The sequence below is a fragment of the Gallinula chloropus genome (genome assembly GCF_964237585.1).
Source record: "Gallinula chloropus genome assembly, chromosome: 2".
Lineage (NCBI taxonomy): Eukaryota > Metazoa > Chordata > Aves > Gruiformes > Rallidae > Gallinula > Gallinula chloropus.
Window position 1 is genome coordinate 20,454,404 of NC_140086.1, and position 16,245 is coordinate 20,470,648.

At 35.5% G+C, this 16,245-nt stretch overlaps 1 protein-coding gene across 1 annotated transcript in view; it reads left to right on the plus strand.

Annotated features, from left to right (window-relative positions):
- ANGPT1 (angiopoietin 1) overlaps positions 1-16,245 on the plus strand; it is a gene marked incomplete at both ends in the record, with an annotated part of 154,620 nt that overhangs the window by 74,916 nt on the left and 63,459 nt on the right. The window contains one exon of the mRNA XM_084280518.1: positions 7,037-7,269. Within this exon, the coding sequence (XP_084136644.1) occupies positions 7,037-7,269 (233 nt within the window). The remainder of the gene's footprint in view (positions 1-7,036; positions 7,270-16,245) is intronic.

A 16,245-nucleotide genomic window follows, 5' to 3' on the forward strand; every position in this document is an offset into this window, starting at 1 on the left:
GCTGTGCCCGGCAGTGGGTCTGTCGGAGCTGGCTGGAACCAGCTGGAACTGTCTGTGTCCCAAACGGGACAGCTCTAGACCTCTCAGGGCCGCCCTGCAGCCCCACTGCCAGTGCCTGGGCACCTGCACACAATAGAGTGGGTAAAGCATTTTTCCTTCTGGGCTGCCCTTTTAGAGACCACATTCCTGTTCCTGTAATGGCCAGGTTTGAGCAGGGAGGATAGAGTGTTTTCACTCTGAAGCTTCACTCAGCTGGCCTTCTAGGAAGAAAACTGTGAGGTAAGTCTGGCTAGGACTAAGGTTTCTAGTTCCTGTATTTGGATTTGGTATTGAAATAAGGCAAACAGCTTTAAAACTGAGGTAGTTACTGAAGTGTCCTGTACAACCTTTATCAGACTGTTTAAATTGAGATTAGTTTGCCTGAGGTAAAAGGCTGCTTGGCTCTGGTGCCACTGGATAGGAATCAGCAACTGAAGCAGAAAGACCCTTCCCAGGTTTATATCTAAGGAAAACTAACACCACGATTTGCTAGAACTACCTAATCATGAAAAATAGAAAATATGGTTACAAAGGAATGCTTTTGCTGAATCTGTCTAGTTGCAAAAATGGTCAAATATTATATCCATATTGTTACTGGTTATGAAAACCAATGTAATTAATTTAATGTATTTAATCTAACATCTATTTGTGACCAGTAATTTCAACAAATGTTATTCTGGAGAAGTCACTTTAGAAAACTCTTGAGCTCCACAGATTTCCCTTGACTAATTGGAAATATCATTAAATTACTGTAGGATGAACTTTGATTTCAGCCATCTCAAAATAAGGTAATATACCTAAACTGTGTATGTGGGCTCTCCCTGTTGTCCACGGAGAAAGTAGGTGTGTGCCTTCTACATATTTTACAAATTTATTTCAATCTGGGATTAACCCAAGCATTAGTTAAGTATACAAATACTTGCACTTTTATCTGCTGCAGTCTGATCATCAACAAAATTTTATTGTCTGCTCAAGAGTCTGAGGCCTGTGTACTTAATCTAAATTTATTTGTTTTAGCAATGTGTCAGCATGTAAAGCCTTCATGTCAGTAAACAAGTAAGTTTTACTCAAGTTGACCTTTGACTTGGCTGACATTATGATGAAATAGTCTGTGACATGACAAAATGGTCTGCCTGGGTTGTGGAAGAAAAGGAGAGGTATGTTAAAAAGCACATTTTATACCCAATTGTTTCCCTCAGAGGTGTAGCTGTGTGTTTATAAATGAAAAAACACATGGAGTTTCATCTTGTAATGAAGCAAGAACCTGGCATACTCTATCCAGGTTATGTTACTTTCTCCTTGGGAATGATAAATTTAGGGAAAGGGCAGTGTTATGATTGCACTAAAACATGGAACATCAACTCCTATAGCATCATCTGCTCCTCATAGAGAACCACATAATCTTGGCTTCTAGGTACTGATCATGCACTCGGTTATATATGTGTGTCAGGTTCACTATGGGACAAATCTTGGTGATGTCAGCAGACACTAGGTTTCTGGACAGGCAATGATTTTAGCTTGCTTAACTTTAAACAGTAATTACAGATTACCTATCAGGTTATATTCAGTAGTTGTTGTTTACAGTTAAAATCCCATCATCCCTCTCCATGTCACTTTCACATCAATAGAATAAACTCCTCTCATCCACTTTGCCTCTATGGACTTTAGGCTTTTTTTGAAAGGGTCTTTTATTTGCAGTAGGTATACACCACAGTGGGAATAAGTGTAGGAACTACTATCATTGCAAAAAGAACCAAACCAGATGATATACTGTGGGAAGATAATTTCTTTCTCTGTGTTAAAATTTCCTCTATATAAAATAAAAATAATGATCTTAATCACTTTCCAAGAACCAAAGTAAGGCAAAATCTTGTAGCAATAACAACACTGTAGATGTACTACAGTAACTTGTATATTATCCTTAAATATAATGAACACCGCATATCAACAGGGGACCAATGCGTGTTCTTTAAACTAGAAATATATCTATTCTTAGCCTTTCCCTTTATTTCCTGCCTCTGCTGGGAAGAGTGGCCAATTTTTTCCCTTTCATCATACTGAAGTGAAAGATACTCCAATGGCATAAGTAGAATCACATTTGCCCCAGAATCATGTTTCTCTTGAGGGCTCTCATGCCATAAATAATTTACTTTTGTGGGTTCCCACCCACTATAATGTAAATGGTGTTTTCTTCCATTGCCATTTTTCTCTCCCAAAAGAGTTTTCTAAAAACTATTTTGATTTATTCTTGAAAGATTTCCCTGCTTAAGTGCTTTTATGAACCCTGTTTTTTTCCTCATTAAAGTTATTGTGTGCAAGTGTGAAAACAACTTTATATTTACTCAAATGAATCAAATAAGGTGATCTATAATGGGATAAATAGTAGAATAATACTATAAGTAGTGGAAGTGAAATGTAAACATAACTGTAAACAAAACTGGACTTTGCAGACAATCCGACTAGATTAACACATCCAGTACAAGAACTGTTATATCATATGAAAGACAAGGTCTCAAGAACGATTCTTGAATTTCCATCTGACTGTGCAAAAGGTGAGGAAACACAATACGTCTCATGAATTTTATTTGCATTTTTTGCGTATAATAAAAAGATAAACTGAGATTTTTCACTTTTGTGATTTCAATCACACAATCTTGCCATTGGAATAAAAAATAAGATTAGTGATGCTAGGTGACCAATTACTTTACTGGTCTTGAAATATACAGGGACACATATTTTTACATTTCCTTAAACTGATCAGACAGTGTCAAACAACCAGGGTAAATATGAGAGGTCAGCATTTAACAATACAGTGAAAATTTCATTCATGTGAAAGCAAAGGTAAAGAAGCTGTCTCAATGAGAAAACAGTATTTTTTCCATCAAAAGTAGGTATTTAAGTCCTCTACTTGCTTGTGTCCCATACATAATATAAGAAAAGCACATGTATACAGCCCAATAGGGTATTTTTAGTGTTACATTACTTGTCTTTCTTGAATATCTCAAGGAAGTAAATGTTTTTATCTATCTATTTAATAAATTGAGATAAAAAACAAAATCATGCAAATTATCTCTGTCTCAAAGTTCTGGTCTATCTCCTGTTCTTGTGTGTCTAAAGTGACAAAAAAAAAACAAACAAAAAAACCCCTCTTAAACTGCTGGGGTCCGGAATGGATTAGTGAATACCTACCTTATAAGGGAAATTGTCTAAACCAGACTTTCCTTCCTCCTCAGAGAACTATCAGAGTGCTTTCTATATCTCTACTGAATCACCTTTCAAAATGACAGCAGTGTTCATTGGAAGGTGTTCTTTGACTTCTGTATGGGCCTTCTACCCTCTCCAGAATTATCAGAGAGCTTTTTCTAAATCAGCTGGACACAGCACAGTTGCACTGAAGAACCCCACTGGCTTATATCCTGACAAAGTTAACACATTGTTGTGTGGTTGAAAATAGATTCATAGCCTTTACAAAATCAGTAGGTTAGATATTGAACATGTTTAACATGTAGGAAAATTGAGTTTGATTGTCTTGGGGCATACAGCCGTATTTTTAATGTGTGTATATATGTGTATATACATGATGCTTTTAGTAAATGGAGATTTATTTTAATTATGAGCATTGTAGTTCCCATGACTGCTTCATCTGTTTACGTCAGTAATGTTTTCAAACATATGGGAATTTCAAAAATATAGGAAATCCAGTACCTGAAGGGGCCTTACAAAAAAGCTGAGAAGGGACGTTTTAGAAAGGCATGTAGTGATAGGACAAGGAAGAATGGTTTTAAATTGGAAGGGGGTAGTTTCAGATTGGATATTAGGAAAAAATTCTTCAATACAAGGGTGATGAGGCACTGGAACAGTTGCCCAGTGAAGTGGTGGATAATATCTTTACCAAGAATTAATCAAATTTATTTCTTTATGTTTTTTGCCTATTGGAAATTGTCTGATATGACAAAAAAAAAAAAAAAGAGTTGTCTTGCAACAATTTAAAAATACATACAAATATCTTTATAATTGGTTTCAACCTCTTTCAAGATATTTGATGAGGTTTCTAGCACTTCATTTTTTCATTTAAATATGAATTTAACAGTGCAAATGAAAAAAATTCTGGTCATATTGGAGTCAAAGGCCATGAGAGCAATTTTTCTCATGCTGTTTAAGGATCTCTTCCTTTTGGAACAAGCCAGTGCAGAAATCCCCAAGTTTTGTGAAGCTTTTGCTTTTGTTCACTTCAAGCTTTGACCAAAGGTTTCTCATTGATTCTTAGTAAAACATAATGAATGTTTTGAATTTCTCTAAGGAATACAGGGAGCGGTTCTATCCTCAGGACTTATCTGTTGTAGATTTATGAATATAGAAAAATTGTTGCATAAATGCATATGCATTTCTTTAAATAGCTTATTTCACAGTTTATAATACCAGGACTTTAAATCTACATAGAAAACTATAAAGGAATGAAGTGCTGTGATACTCCCATCTTTCTACCACATGTTGTTGACACACTACTCATAAATATTAGGATGTATTATTACTAAAGCTGTAAAACATCTGCTTGCTGTCTGTCTCTGTAGACACCAAACTGGGAATCTCTAAACATTGTCAGCTTCTTCCTTTTCGCATGACATGGCCAGTGTTGTTACAAACAAGACTGTCATCGCCATGGGTTCATTTTCTATGGTCTTAGGAAAGCTGTGGTGGGAAACAATGCAATGCACAAATTGTGGCAGTCAAAGCCTGGCTTTCTTATATGAAATAATTAAGACGTTGAAGCCATTTAGATGTGGACATACAAATAGGAAGCTGTGGGATTATGGAAATGTCCTGTACTGTAGTAGGATATTGACTAAGATAAGGGGAACTTTTCTGTTTTTACTTACTTTTGAGTCTAAAACAATATTCTGACTTCAAGAGTGGCATTATCTCTTACACTGACAATTTTGATGAACTGTAAAATGGCAAACTGGGAGGTGGCCACACCTGGCAACGGTTCTATCACAGACATAATCTGTGTCTCTAGGGCATAACTTGGTCCTATAAAAAATGAATCAATATAATATATAGTTTAACAGATTAGTTAAAATCTAGAGTCAAAATGAACATTTCAATAATATCCATGAAAAAGTCAACAGACATGAAAAAAATCAAACAGCTTTTTTTTTGTTGTTGTTGAACATGTTCAACCACCTCATTAGACTGACCTTCTGCATAACAAAGCTCAAAGATGTCCACATAAATATTCTGGGAAAAAATCCATGTGAGTCTAGAACATGAAGTCATCATGTTTAATGTTAGATTTCAAGTGATGAAAAAAATCAGCTACAGGTCTGATAGGTGTTAAAAGAATTTACTGTCTTTGACTTCAAGGTCCATACTTCATTTCAGATTGAAACCTTTTATTATCTAACTCCAGACCACTAAATCTTTTATGCTTTTGTTACTAACTAATGAGTCTTTGAGAATGAGGTATCACATTCCCCTTTGAATTTGTGATCCCACAAAAAAGTGTTTTCCCTTTCTGTCTATTCCTTCCCCCCCCCCTTAACACAGATTCTTCTGGTTTTCACAGAAGTAGATATCCTGATATTACAAAGTAATTTTTTCAGTAACTTTGTAACTCCCACATCTGCAACTTTCCAGAAAAAAAAAGAGAGGTGGTGCTTTTTTTTTTAAAAAAAAAAAGAAAAAAGGAAAAAGAAAAAAGAGTTTTATATTACTCTAGCTTGTACAACAAATCCTGGGCTTGAATTTAATCTTTGCATTGTTATCATTTGTAACAGCTCATATTAAGGCTCTGTGATATCTAGTAGAAACAACTCCATATGGATTTTATTACATTCTTCAGTTAGGTTAAATGACCTGAAATTATGCAGGCATTTTGCCACTGATCTATTATCCAGAAGTAAAAACAAAGGTGGAAGGAAAGTGCAAATAAATAAAACCTAAGACTGACTTGAACAGGAAGTGGTTTGTTGGCAGGTTTGTAGCCACCAGTTCGTTTATGAGCATGAGAAACACCTTTTTCAGTGTATACAGTAGAATTACTGAACTGGAAGTAGCACAGGGATTGAATTAATTTTTTTATGTAATATTAATAAAGCCTTTCTGCTAAACTCCCACCACACAATCAAAGAATTGGCCTGAAAAAACTGCCTGTTTTTTGTTGACCGATACTAGCTGTCCTTTACATCTACAATTCCTCTATTCTTCCAGTTACAATCTGACATGTCTTTGATCTTTGTGAATTGATCACTTCAGACTCAGGACAAAGAAGGTACTACAAGAGTATTAGTCAGGAGTGTGTTTCCATACATGTGTAAAATTATTTTTGAAAATGGATGAAGCATGTCACATAGTTTGATGCCTCTCAGTTTTCTGTCTAAAGAGCTTTTCGTGAAGCCAGAACAGGTGGCACAGGAGAGTAACTATGTGAACTCAAAGAAAACAAGGGAATCCTACTGTAAAATGCAAACTTCCAATTTATCTTTTGGGGAAACAGTACAATTCTTAATCTTAAAACAGATACCACTCACCTGGGGAACAATTCCTTTCACAGTATCACTGACCACATCAGGTGGTGCTTTTATTCTGGGTTGCCTATCCCTTGATGGTATTCCATAGCTCCTATTGTTTATCTTCTATTTGCTGGTAAGGTCCTTCACAAACTTTTCCTTAATTTACCCCTGATTGTTGCCTCCTATCATATTGACCAATCCATACTACCAGTGACATCCTCTTCAATGACCTACTCTTCTTCCTGCTTTGTCTAACTTAGGCTTTTCTGCCTGAATTTATGTATACAAATGTGTTGCTGGCTCATGCACTTTGGCTGACTGATAGCAAAAATCAATGGGATGAATTAGTAGATATAACATTTTTAGAATAAATTATATATGTACTGGATTATATAGCGAAAAATAAAATAGTTCTGTTTTTTGTATTAATAAGTATGTTGGCGTGAAATAATATCTGTTAATTGCTTTGTTTTGTTTCACTTTAGTTTACTTGAGCACAGAATTTTAGAAATGGAAGAAAGACATAAAGAGGAGCTGGATACTTTGAAGGAGGAAAAAGAGAACCTACAAAGCCTGGTCACACGACAAAGCTACATAATCCAGGAATTAGAGAAACAGTTAAACAAGGCAACAAGCAATAACAGTGTCCTCCAGAAACAACAGCTTGAATTGATGGATACAGTCCACACTCTGATTACTCTGTGTTCCAAGGAAGGAGGTAAGAAAGTAACACTATAAAAAATTAGAAGGACTAGAAATTTCTCCTGAAGGAAGTCCTGGATTTTTGGAAAAGAATAACTTAATGACCTTATTTCAAGAAAGAAACAGGCACTCTAATTGATGACAAAAGAGCTGATGAGTACCCACAGATTAAATAAGGTTCAGACAGACAGTGCTGAGGCCAACCCTTGTACTAATAGTCATTTTTTATTTTTTTAATTTAATATCATTGAGTTGTTATACTTTAGCATTACCAATATCAAGTTGTTCCTCTGAGCATCTGTCTCCTCCTGCCAGGAGTAATCCAACCAATTTTATAGATGTCTAATTTACTTTAGATTTCCTTTACAATCAGTGGAGAGAACAGTGTACTAAATGAAGGAAAGTAACCCACAACTTTATACACATGTATGGTTTATAATGTTGATGAACTTGGATGTAGACAAGGTGTGCAGACATCCTAACGATGAATCTCGTCTCTTAAATGAAATTTTATTTTTAATAAGGGATCATTTTTCTTCCTTCTGCCTCACTGGATTTTATTTGGTTGTTTTTTTCAGGATTTTTTTTTTTTTTAATGGTTGTGTTAGGCACACTACAAACAAAAGTTAAAAATAACAACTTTTGAAAGAAGGGTTTCACAAAGACTAGGAAAATTCTTCTCAAGTCTGGCTTTCTTAGTAAACAGAGTCTTTTATAGAGACTGAGAAAAAAAAATCAGATAGGAGTTCAGTTTACAAATAATAAATACACTGCAGAATGTCTCTGGAAATAATTTTGTTTCGTCAGAACTGGTCAAGGGAGATGGGTGAAGGGAGACCATTGTAAAGGGTGGAAATGGGGCATCTAAAAGAACAGATTAGTAATTATTTAAAACCAAGCAAAGTCATACTGAAGAGAGGGAAGAAGAAATGTAAGGGAGAATGTAAGAGAAAAGGTATATGCTAAGAATAATAGCTAAAAGTGGATTAACTGCTCTGCCTGTTATGGCATGCAGAAGGTTAAAAATACTGGGGGAAATAAAGTTGAGGAAAGAAAATATTATCCATCTGGGAAGGAGCCATCAAACCCTTCTGAGAAATGGTACAAAGCAAACAGAGAGAGAAACTGTAGATGTGAGAGTTGTGCTAGTCATTCAGTGAGTGTGGAAGCATGGATGAAAGGTCTATGCAAGGTTAAGTACTAGCAGTCTGAAGACCCCAGCATATTTGTTCATTGTAGTTCTAGAGCTCTAAGTACCATAAGTCATCTAAACCCCAAAAAATATCCACCCCAAACAACCAAGTCCCCTCAGTCAAAACCTTGTTACCTGCACTGCTATTTAGTACTTTGTTTAAGAGGCAGAAGAACATATTAGATCATTCAAACTATTCAGCTCAAGACAGTGTGGGTTTGCTCTCTACTGTATATTCCCATGCAGCTTGTGTGGCTTAAATCTGAACTGATCTAGTGACAGGGATTACATCTCTTCCTTTGGAAGTGTTTCATGCTCGGACTCGTGTTGATAGACTTTAAAAAAAAACAACATTTCTTTTCCTTCTCATGTTCATTCTAAATGTTCCCTTCTGCTTGCTCTGTTATACAGTTCCCCAGCATTTTAAATAACATCCTTTTTAGTAGGCTGTTCTCATATCAGTAGAGAAACATAGTGATGCAATGCAAATCCTTTATAATGTTTCATGGTCTTTTGGCAAGAAAACCTGGCAAAGCTATGTTCAAAGTGTTCTAATAGAGCTCAGGAGTACTTTAAAATTAATATCAAAATGAAGGATATATTGTTCTCATACAGAGATATATGGCAACTTCTTTTTAAGATTAAAAACATATTTTCTAATAATTTTCCATTTGATTCAAAGAAAAAACCCAAACCAAACAAACCAATATTTTTCCTAAACTTAACTTCCAGAGCTGTTTTTTATTAAAAAGATGGATGAAAATTACAGGTGTAGATGTTTAAAATTGTGCTTCTGGATACAAATTCAGGTGCCCGAAAATCTGAATTTTCAGCATTTTTTTTATTTCTGAGGAACTGTGGAAAAAAAAAGATACTCAGAGCAGTTAAAGGACTAAATATAATTTTAATAGCCTAACTCAAACCCTTTTGTGTATTAACATGTTCAGAATTTTCCTTGGATACCTTTTTCATTTAAAGAGAAATAATTTCAGAAATGTTTCCACTTACTCTCTAAATCTTGCTGACCAATATTTTTTGGTAAGTGCATTCACAGCTGGAAAAGGAGCCAGACAGTTTAAGTTAAAATAATAATATTGTCCTGGAGCACATGACCACTATAATGAAGGCTGAATACTAAAGCACTTGGTTGTACCAAATATAAGTTAGAAATGGAAAATTATGCACATTGGGAAGTCCAACTGGTGCTTCTTTAAATTCACACAATATTTAAGTTTAGATAGTCTTAAAAACAAGTCTTTATTTGTGCACTAATGTTCAAAACATAAAATATCCTGTGAGAACCGGTGTTTATTAGGAGATAGAGAGTAACAAAATGTGATACATAAATCAGTGACACCCCTTCTGTCTTATAGTTTGGTAAATCTCAGTCATCTAATTTCATGAGGGATATTGTAGAAGTGGAAATGATCCAGAGAAGAATTGGTCAATGGAAATAATTAGAGACCTGGAACAATTTCCATATGGAGAGCTGAAACATGCAGAACTTGTAGATGAGAAAGGAGGTATGTAGGATGGTATTATGGAAGTGTACAAAATAATTAATGATAAGGATAAAAGGGAGAGCTGGTAACACTGAGAGATATTTTCCTTGATAAAATACAGCACTTAAGTAAAGATTTATAGATATTGTCAACATTGATAAAAATTTTAAAATTATTAGAAAGTTGAAGAGGTAGCAAAGGATGGATCCCTAAAAACTTTAGAGTTTTGACTAGATACACTAATCTTTGAAAGGAAGCACAACCTAAGAGAAGCATCAAGTCTAGAAGGCCAGATTGTCAAAGACGGTAGAATCATTGAATCATAGAATGGGTTGGGTTGGAAGGGACCTTAGAGATCATCTTATTCCAACCCCTATGCTATGGGCAGTGACACCTCCCACTAGACCAGATTGCCCAAAGTCCTATCCAACCTGGCCTTGGACACTGACAGGGAGGGACAGCCACAGATTCGCTGGGCAACCTGTGCCAGTGCCTCGTAACCAAGTTTAGAAACTTTCAGAAGTGTGCCTGCTAGGAGCCAGTGAATAATGTAGCCAAACAGTGTAGGTATACAGGGATGAACCAAAACTGCTTTTGGTTAGTTTTACACTCTGACAAGTTTAGCTAACATCGTCCTAGTATTGGATGAAAACACTAAGGAATCAGCTTTGTTACTTCCACCATGGCTAGACAAACTTTAGGAGAATTTTTGAAGGATATAAAGGCTAATGATGAAGAGAGGAAAATGTCAAAGCCACACAAAGGATAAATTTTTAAAATATAGATGGAGATAAATGCAAAATCCAGACCCTACTTTCTGTGTCCGTTTTGGTACAGACTGGTTTTGGGATAAGGGCCACCTGTAAAACTTGGAATTGTTTGTGAGTTTTGCTTTCCAAAATACCACCCACCTCTGTCCCAGAGTGAGGGATTCTAGGATTTCAATTCCATGTAATCCTTAATGTAGACACTCTAATAGGTCACAAAGCCTACAGAGAGTCACATATACACCGGATACCATGAAGACTCACATGTGTCCATTTTGGCCTGTGTCTGTGGCTAAATAGATTGGTTGTATCATTTATGTATTTTTTAGGCAGGGGCAACAATCTTGACAGCAGATGCCAATAAATTTCTAAAACAGAATTTCTAAAAAAGCAGCACTTTCAGACACCAGCCTTCCAATTTCAATGATTGTTTAGTGAAAATGTAAATTAAGTTTTTAAGATTAAGTGATCTTTAAATGCCTGAAACTTTTACTTTTCCCGAACAAGACAGAGAAATAGAAACAGAGAGGGGAAAGCTTAACATAGCGATATTGCATGACTATGTCCAAGACTGTGGAAGTCCTTCACCTGTGGAAGATCAGAGTTGAATAGAGATCACATTCATTGCAAAGGTCATTGAAGATGTTGTGATTTTGTTTTTAAATTTAAACTGTTTATTCCTCATAGTATGTTCAATATTATTTGTCTGCAGATGGATAAAGCATTTTGGGACACTGCTGTCACTGCCAAACAATATATCTGTAACACAGTAAATAGTTCAGTGACAGACTTTGTAAGATTTCACATCAGAAAAATTACTTATGGAAGGGATATGTAGTGCTTAGTAGAATGTCACACAAATAGCGCTCAAAAAGAAAAATACAAGAAATACACTAGAAATTATGTGAAGTAATAGATGGTATCATCATCAAGAAGTGTATACAAGTTCAGACCTTCTTAGACCACAGTGGTTATGATGTTAAAGTTTGTGCTGAAGTGAAGAGAGTAAGAATAGAATGGGAACTTCAAAGAAATGACCCAAAGGTTACAGGCACAGGAGAAACTCCATTGACATACACAACATTGCCCTAGCAGTGATGCTAGCCTACTTCATTAGAAAGACTTCAAAGATGCCTTATATAATGCAGGCTAGTATTAAGAAAAAAAAAATAATAAACCCAGTGGGAATCCCAGGATAGAATAACAGATTCAAGTGTTATGAAAGGTAATTTTAAATCTTCCTGTCTGCACTGTGTTCAGCAAGACATATTTTCTATATGGTATTGATTCAGTCATATACTGGAATACAATAATGAGGATATTTAAATCACATATTTTAGACAGCAATGTAGAAGAGTACGGTTGTATAATACAGTTCTTGTTAATTTTTGTTCTGTGCACAGAAAGAAAAATATTGATACTCATTTGAGATATGTTTTGAGGTAACATCATGTTTTGTCTGGTACCATTTTCCTAACAATATCTTTTCATTCCTTAAGCACTTGCCTCCTCTTTGTACCTCATCCTTGACATCACTAATGTTTTTTTCAACATAAGGCATAACTAGTGAGGCAGAAACCTAGGGCATGATGCATCATTCACTTCATTATTTTTGTTCTGAAGTGTAGAAGCAAACAAAATAAGATTTTTTTTTTCACAGATGCACAGATGTTTCTGACAAACCCTGTTGCTCTGTGGTGGATCAGGACTGTGCTTGAAATACTGTTGTAAGAAAAAAATGCAAAAATAAAGTGACAGATTATTTTTTCTTATACCTGAAATCGTTTATTGTTACTAATCTGTTATAAAATACTGCAAAGGAATAATAAAACATGATGCTTTTCATCTATGAATTCCATTTTATAAAATTAAGATTATTTTTCTTAAAATTAAGAATTAATTAAAAAAACACAGACCTGACAAACTTGGAATGACCACATTGGAGCTTTAAACAAAACTTCATTTCATGCATTGAAGCCATCTGATGCTCCACACTTACTCTGTTATGAAGTCCTACTCTTCAAAGCATCCCCAAAGATACCAAAGCAAATAGCTTCAGCTCAAGTTAGCAGTATGTGTGTTTGACAGTACAGAAAACATACATTTGCCTAGTTTTTCTCCACTTACACCTGCTTTAGAGATCTTATGAGCAAGTGGTTTCATTTTTTAAGACATATTAAAGCAATAACAGAAATAACATTAGTTTAAAAAGATAGGAGAAAACGTCCACCTGCAATTCACAAAGCTCACTATTATAAAGTTGCATTCCACTTTTTGACATGCCTTTATATTTTGAAAGCTGGGGAAAAAATGAAATCTTAATTTGGCATGGAAGAGGAGTCCCCTTACCCTTACTGTAGCCAGATCTGACTGACTAAAAGGACCCACAATGATGGAAAGCACTACAGGTCTGCAGTCAGGGTTATCTTTGTAGTTGTGTAGATGTTTAATTAAACATACATCTGCACCGATTTATTTTGTGTTTCTTGTTTCTTTTTGTTCAGGTGCTATAGATTTCCTCTTTTGCTTGGAGACTTTCTGTATTGAAACACATTTTTAAGAGATGCTTAGAAAGCTCAACTAAGAGTTGTTTGGGATCAGCCTCATCTGACTCACCTAACATTTATAGTGATGTAAAGTCCCAATCTGGACTTCATTTAGAGTCAACAGAGGTACTTTGATCAAGTGACTGGTCTTAGGATGGGGTGAATTGCATCTGCGAGTACCATTTTTCTCCATAGTATCCATTAAATGGTGATGATATTAATGCTGCTATTTATATGATCAGTCTACATCGGGACATATTAATTTTTATACACTTTTTTCCTAAAGCAAATAAGTAATACTGCTAACTCCAAACCATGATGATTTAAAAATCAAAGTATTTTCATACTCTGCTCAAGCAAGGATAGCCTAATTTCCAAGTTATGCTCTATAATCAAATGCAACAAAGTGTATTAGGTGGATCAAGTCAGGCTGTAGTTTAATAGAGAACAGTAATGAAATAAGTCAGTTAAAACATGTAATATTTTAAATTTATGTCAGTGGGAAAATATTTAAACTCTTCAAAAGAAAATTGAGGATTCTTGTATTTCATCTCTATTAACTTGTTGATGGTCACAGAAGGAGTACTGAAAATGGAGTATTTTTAGTACACGTTTTTACATTTAAATTCTTGATTTTTAGTATAGAAATCAATTACCCACACTCTTTCCTATAGTGTATGTCAGTGCCAAATCCCTCTTCACTCTGCTTTGGGAAAATGGTATTCACTCACACAAAGATGTTACAGAGGACGTCAGTATATATAAAATAATGAACAGTACTGTCAATGTCACCCAAATGGCTTGTTAGAGAAAAATTTCTTTGTATGCATACCATTCTTCAGCTGGAAACACTAAATGCACATTAGGGTGCCTGTGTGGAAAAACATAAATCAGTTAAAGAAATATATGGACTCTAGAAATATTAAACAAAGCCAGTGGCTTAATCTCCCTTGTAGCAGTTTGTGAAAGACTTCTTTAGTTCTCATCTCTCAGTGAATGGCTAGTTACTTACAAAACTGCTGTCTGGAGCAGAAACTCATTACAAACTGTATTGCAGCTGGATAATTAAGTGTCTTTATCTCTTTGTAAATGGGCCATAAGGCATTCTATTTCAGCTCACTAATGAGGGCCACTTTGTGGTATTCCTAAGTGATGTCTTTCAAATGTACAGTGAATTGAAATATTATTGTTGTTACCAGTCACTAAGGCTGGATTTATTGAGAAACAAACTTGGTAACTGTTGATAATTTATTAGGTAGTAAATAATTATGCCCTGGAGAGGGTGAAAGCTCACTTAACATCATTTTCCAAGACCAAGTCAATTCCTGCAGCACTACAGGAGGGAAATTTTGCTTTAAATTATTTATTTAATTAGAAGTTGGATAGCTTGAGTGCCCTTGCTATGCAATAGTTTTTGCCTTTCTTACTTCAGATTCTTAGAGGGGAAAGTAATACTCTGTTAGCTACTAAAACATGTCTCTTTATGTTACCATAAGGCATCTGACTGGCTACACCTTTTTTCTTTCCATCTCACCTTAAAAATATGTATTTGAAGTTCTTGTAACAAATCTTAGTATTCCTAATGAAACTCAGACTGGACTACTGCCTAGGCTGGTAGAATTGTCACAGCTGTACTAAGTGCATTCCAGCATCACCTGGACTTGTGCTGGACTGTACTTAAGAGAGGTTCCTATGTCTGTTCAGGCCTCCCACATGCAGTAAGTGGTTTGTGTGCAGCCATGAATGTCTAGGAGTTAAAGGCAAAGGGGCTATTTTTGGTTTGTCATTACTCCTTGGAAACAACATCCTTCCACTTATCAATCCAGTCTAGTGATTGCAGCATCACAGGATGAATCAGACCATTGAGCTATACCACTGGAATAATCAACCGGTATAACAAACAAAGAAACAAAACAGCAACAGCAAAACAGCCAAGAAAACAACAAAAAAGCCCTAAGGCTGCCTCCCCTTTACCCTCCTTGCCCCCATCAAACCAGAGTGCTTTTTGTCAGATCTCCTATTAACCAATTGATTCTGTGACTATGAAGACAGTTTGTCTGACAGCAGCACTTCTCCTTTAAGTGAGACCTTACCACTACATTGGATTATGGCTAAATGCTCCTTTAGACACATACATATGTATGTGTATGTATATATATATTACTTATACTGCCATAAACTCTAGAAATTTAAATGAAGAATTTTCCATTAAAATAATTCAGCAGATGACTATGCCTGAGGAAGGAATTCGAGAGTGCTCTTTTCTCCCACCTTCTAAATCATCTATGTAAGCTCTACTTAGGTGCCTGTGGACATCTTGAAAGAAAGACACAAGAGGTGTTGATGCTTATTAATGGTTGAAATTAAAACTGCATTTTTTAATTATTACAAAGGAACAATAAGAAAATCAGGAAAAAGTGTACTGGAGTATAATTCATTATGTGCTCAAATACTGTGTAAAGTACTGGATCCGATAACTGTAAAAACCCCGAACAAAACCATAAAAAAGATGGAAAAAGCTATAAGAACAGTTGATCAAAGATGTGAAATACCATTCATTAAACATATCAGAGATACTTCAGACAATGTACAAGATAATAGGAGAAATTGTAGGTGGCTTGGATGAAGAATTGCTGACACTTTCAGCCAAGAATGAAGGGTCACCAGATGAAATGTACTGGTTAAAATCTAACAATGGGACATTGTTTTACGAGGTAGGTGTATGGATTTCCTTGGTATGGGACACAAAATTATTAAAATTCATGTGGCTTCAAAAAAACCCCAACTACTGGAGAGATTCACAGAAGATTATTAAATATAAATATATTATATCTGGCAGGGGAAGCAACTGTGCTGTAAATTCTTGAATGTGCTTGCCCACTCTTATGCTATTCCCCAGTCATCTGCTTTGGACATCTGTTCCTACTGGAATTTTTTGGGCCAGGTTTTAGCCAGCCCTTGCAAAACCTTAGGGTCCTCCTGGGG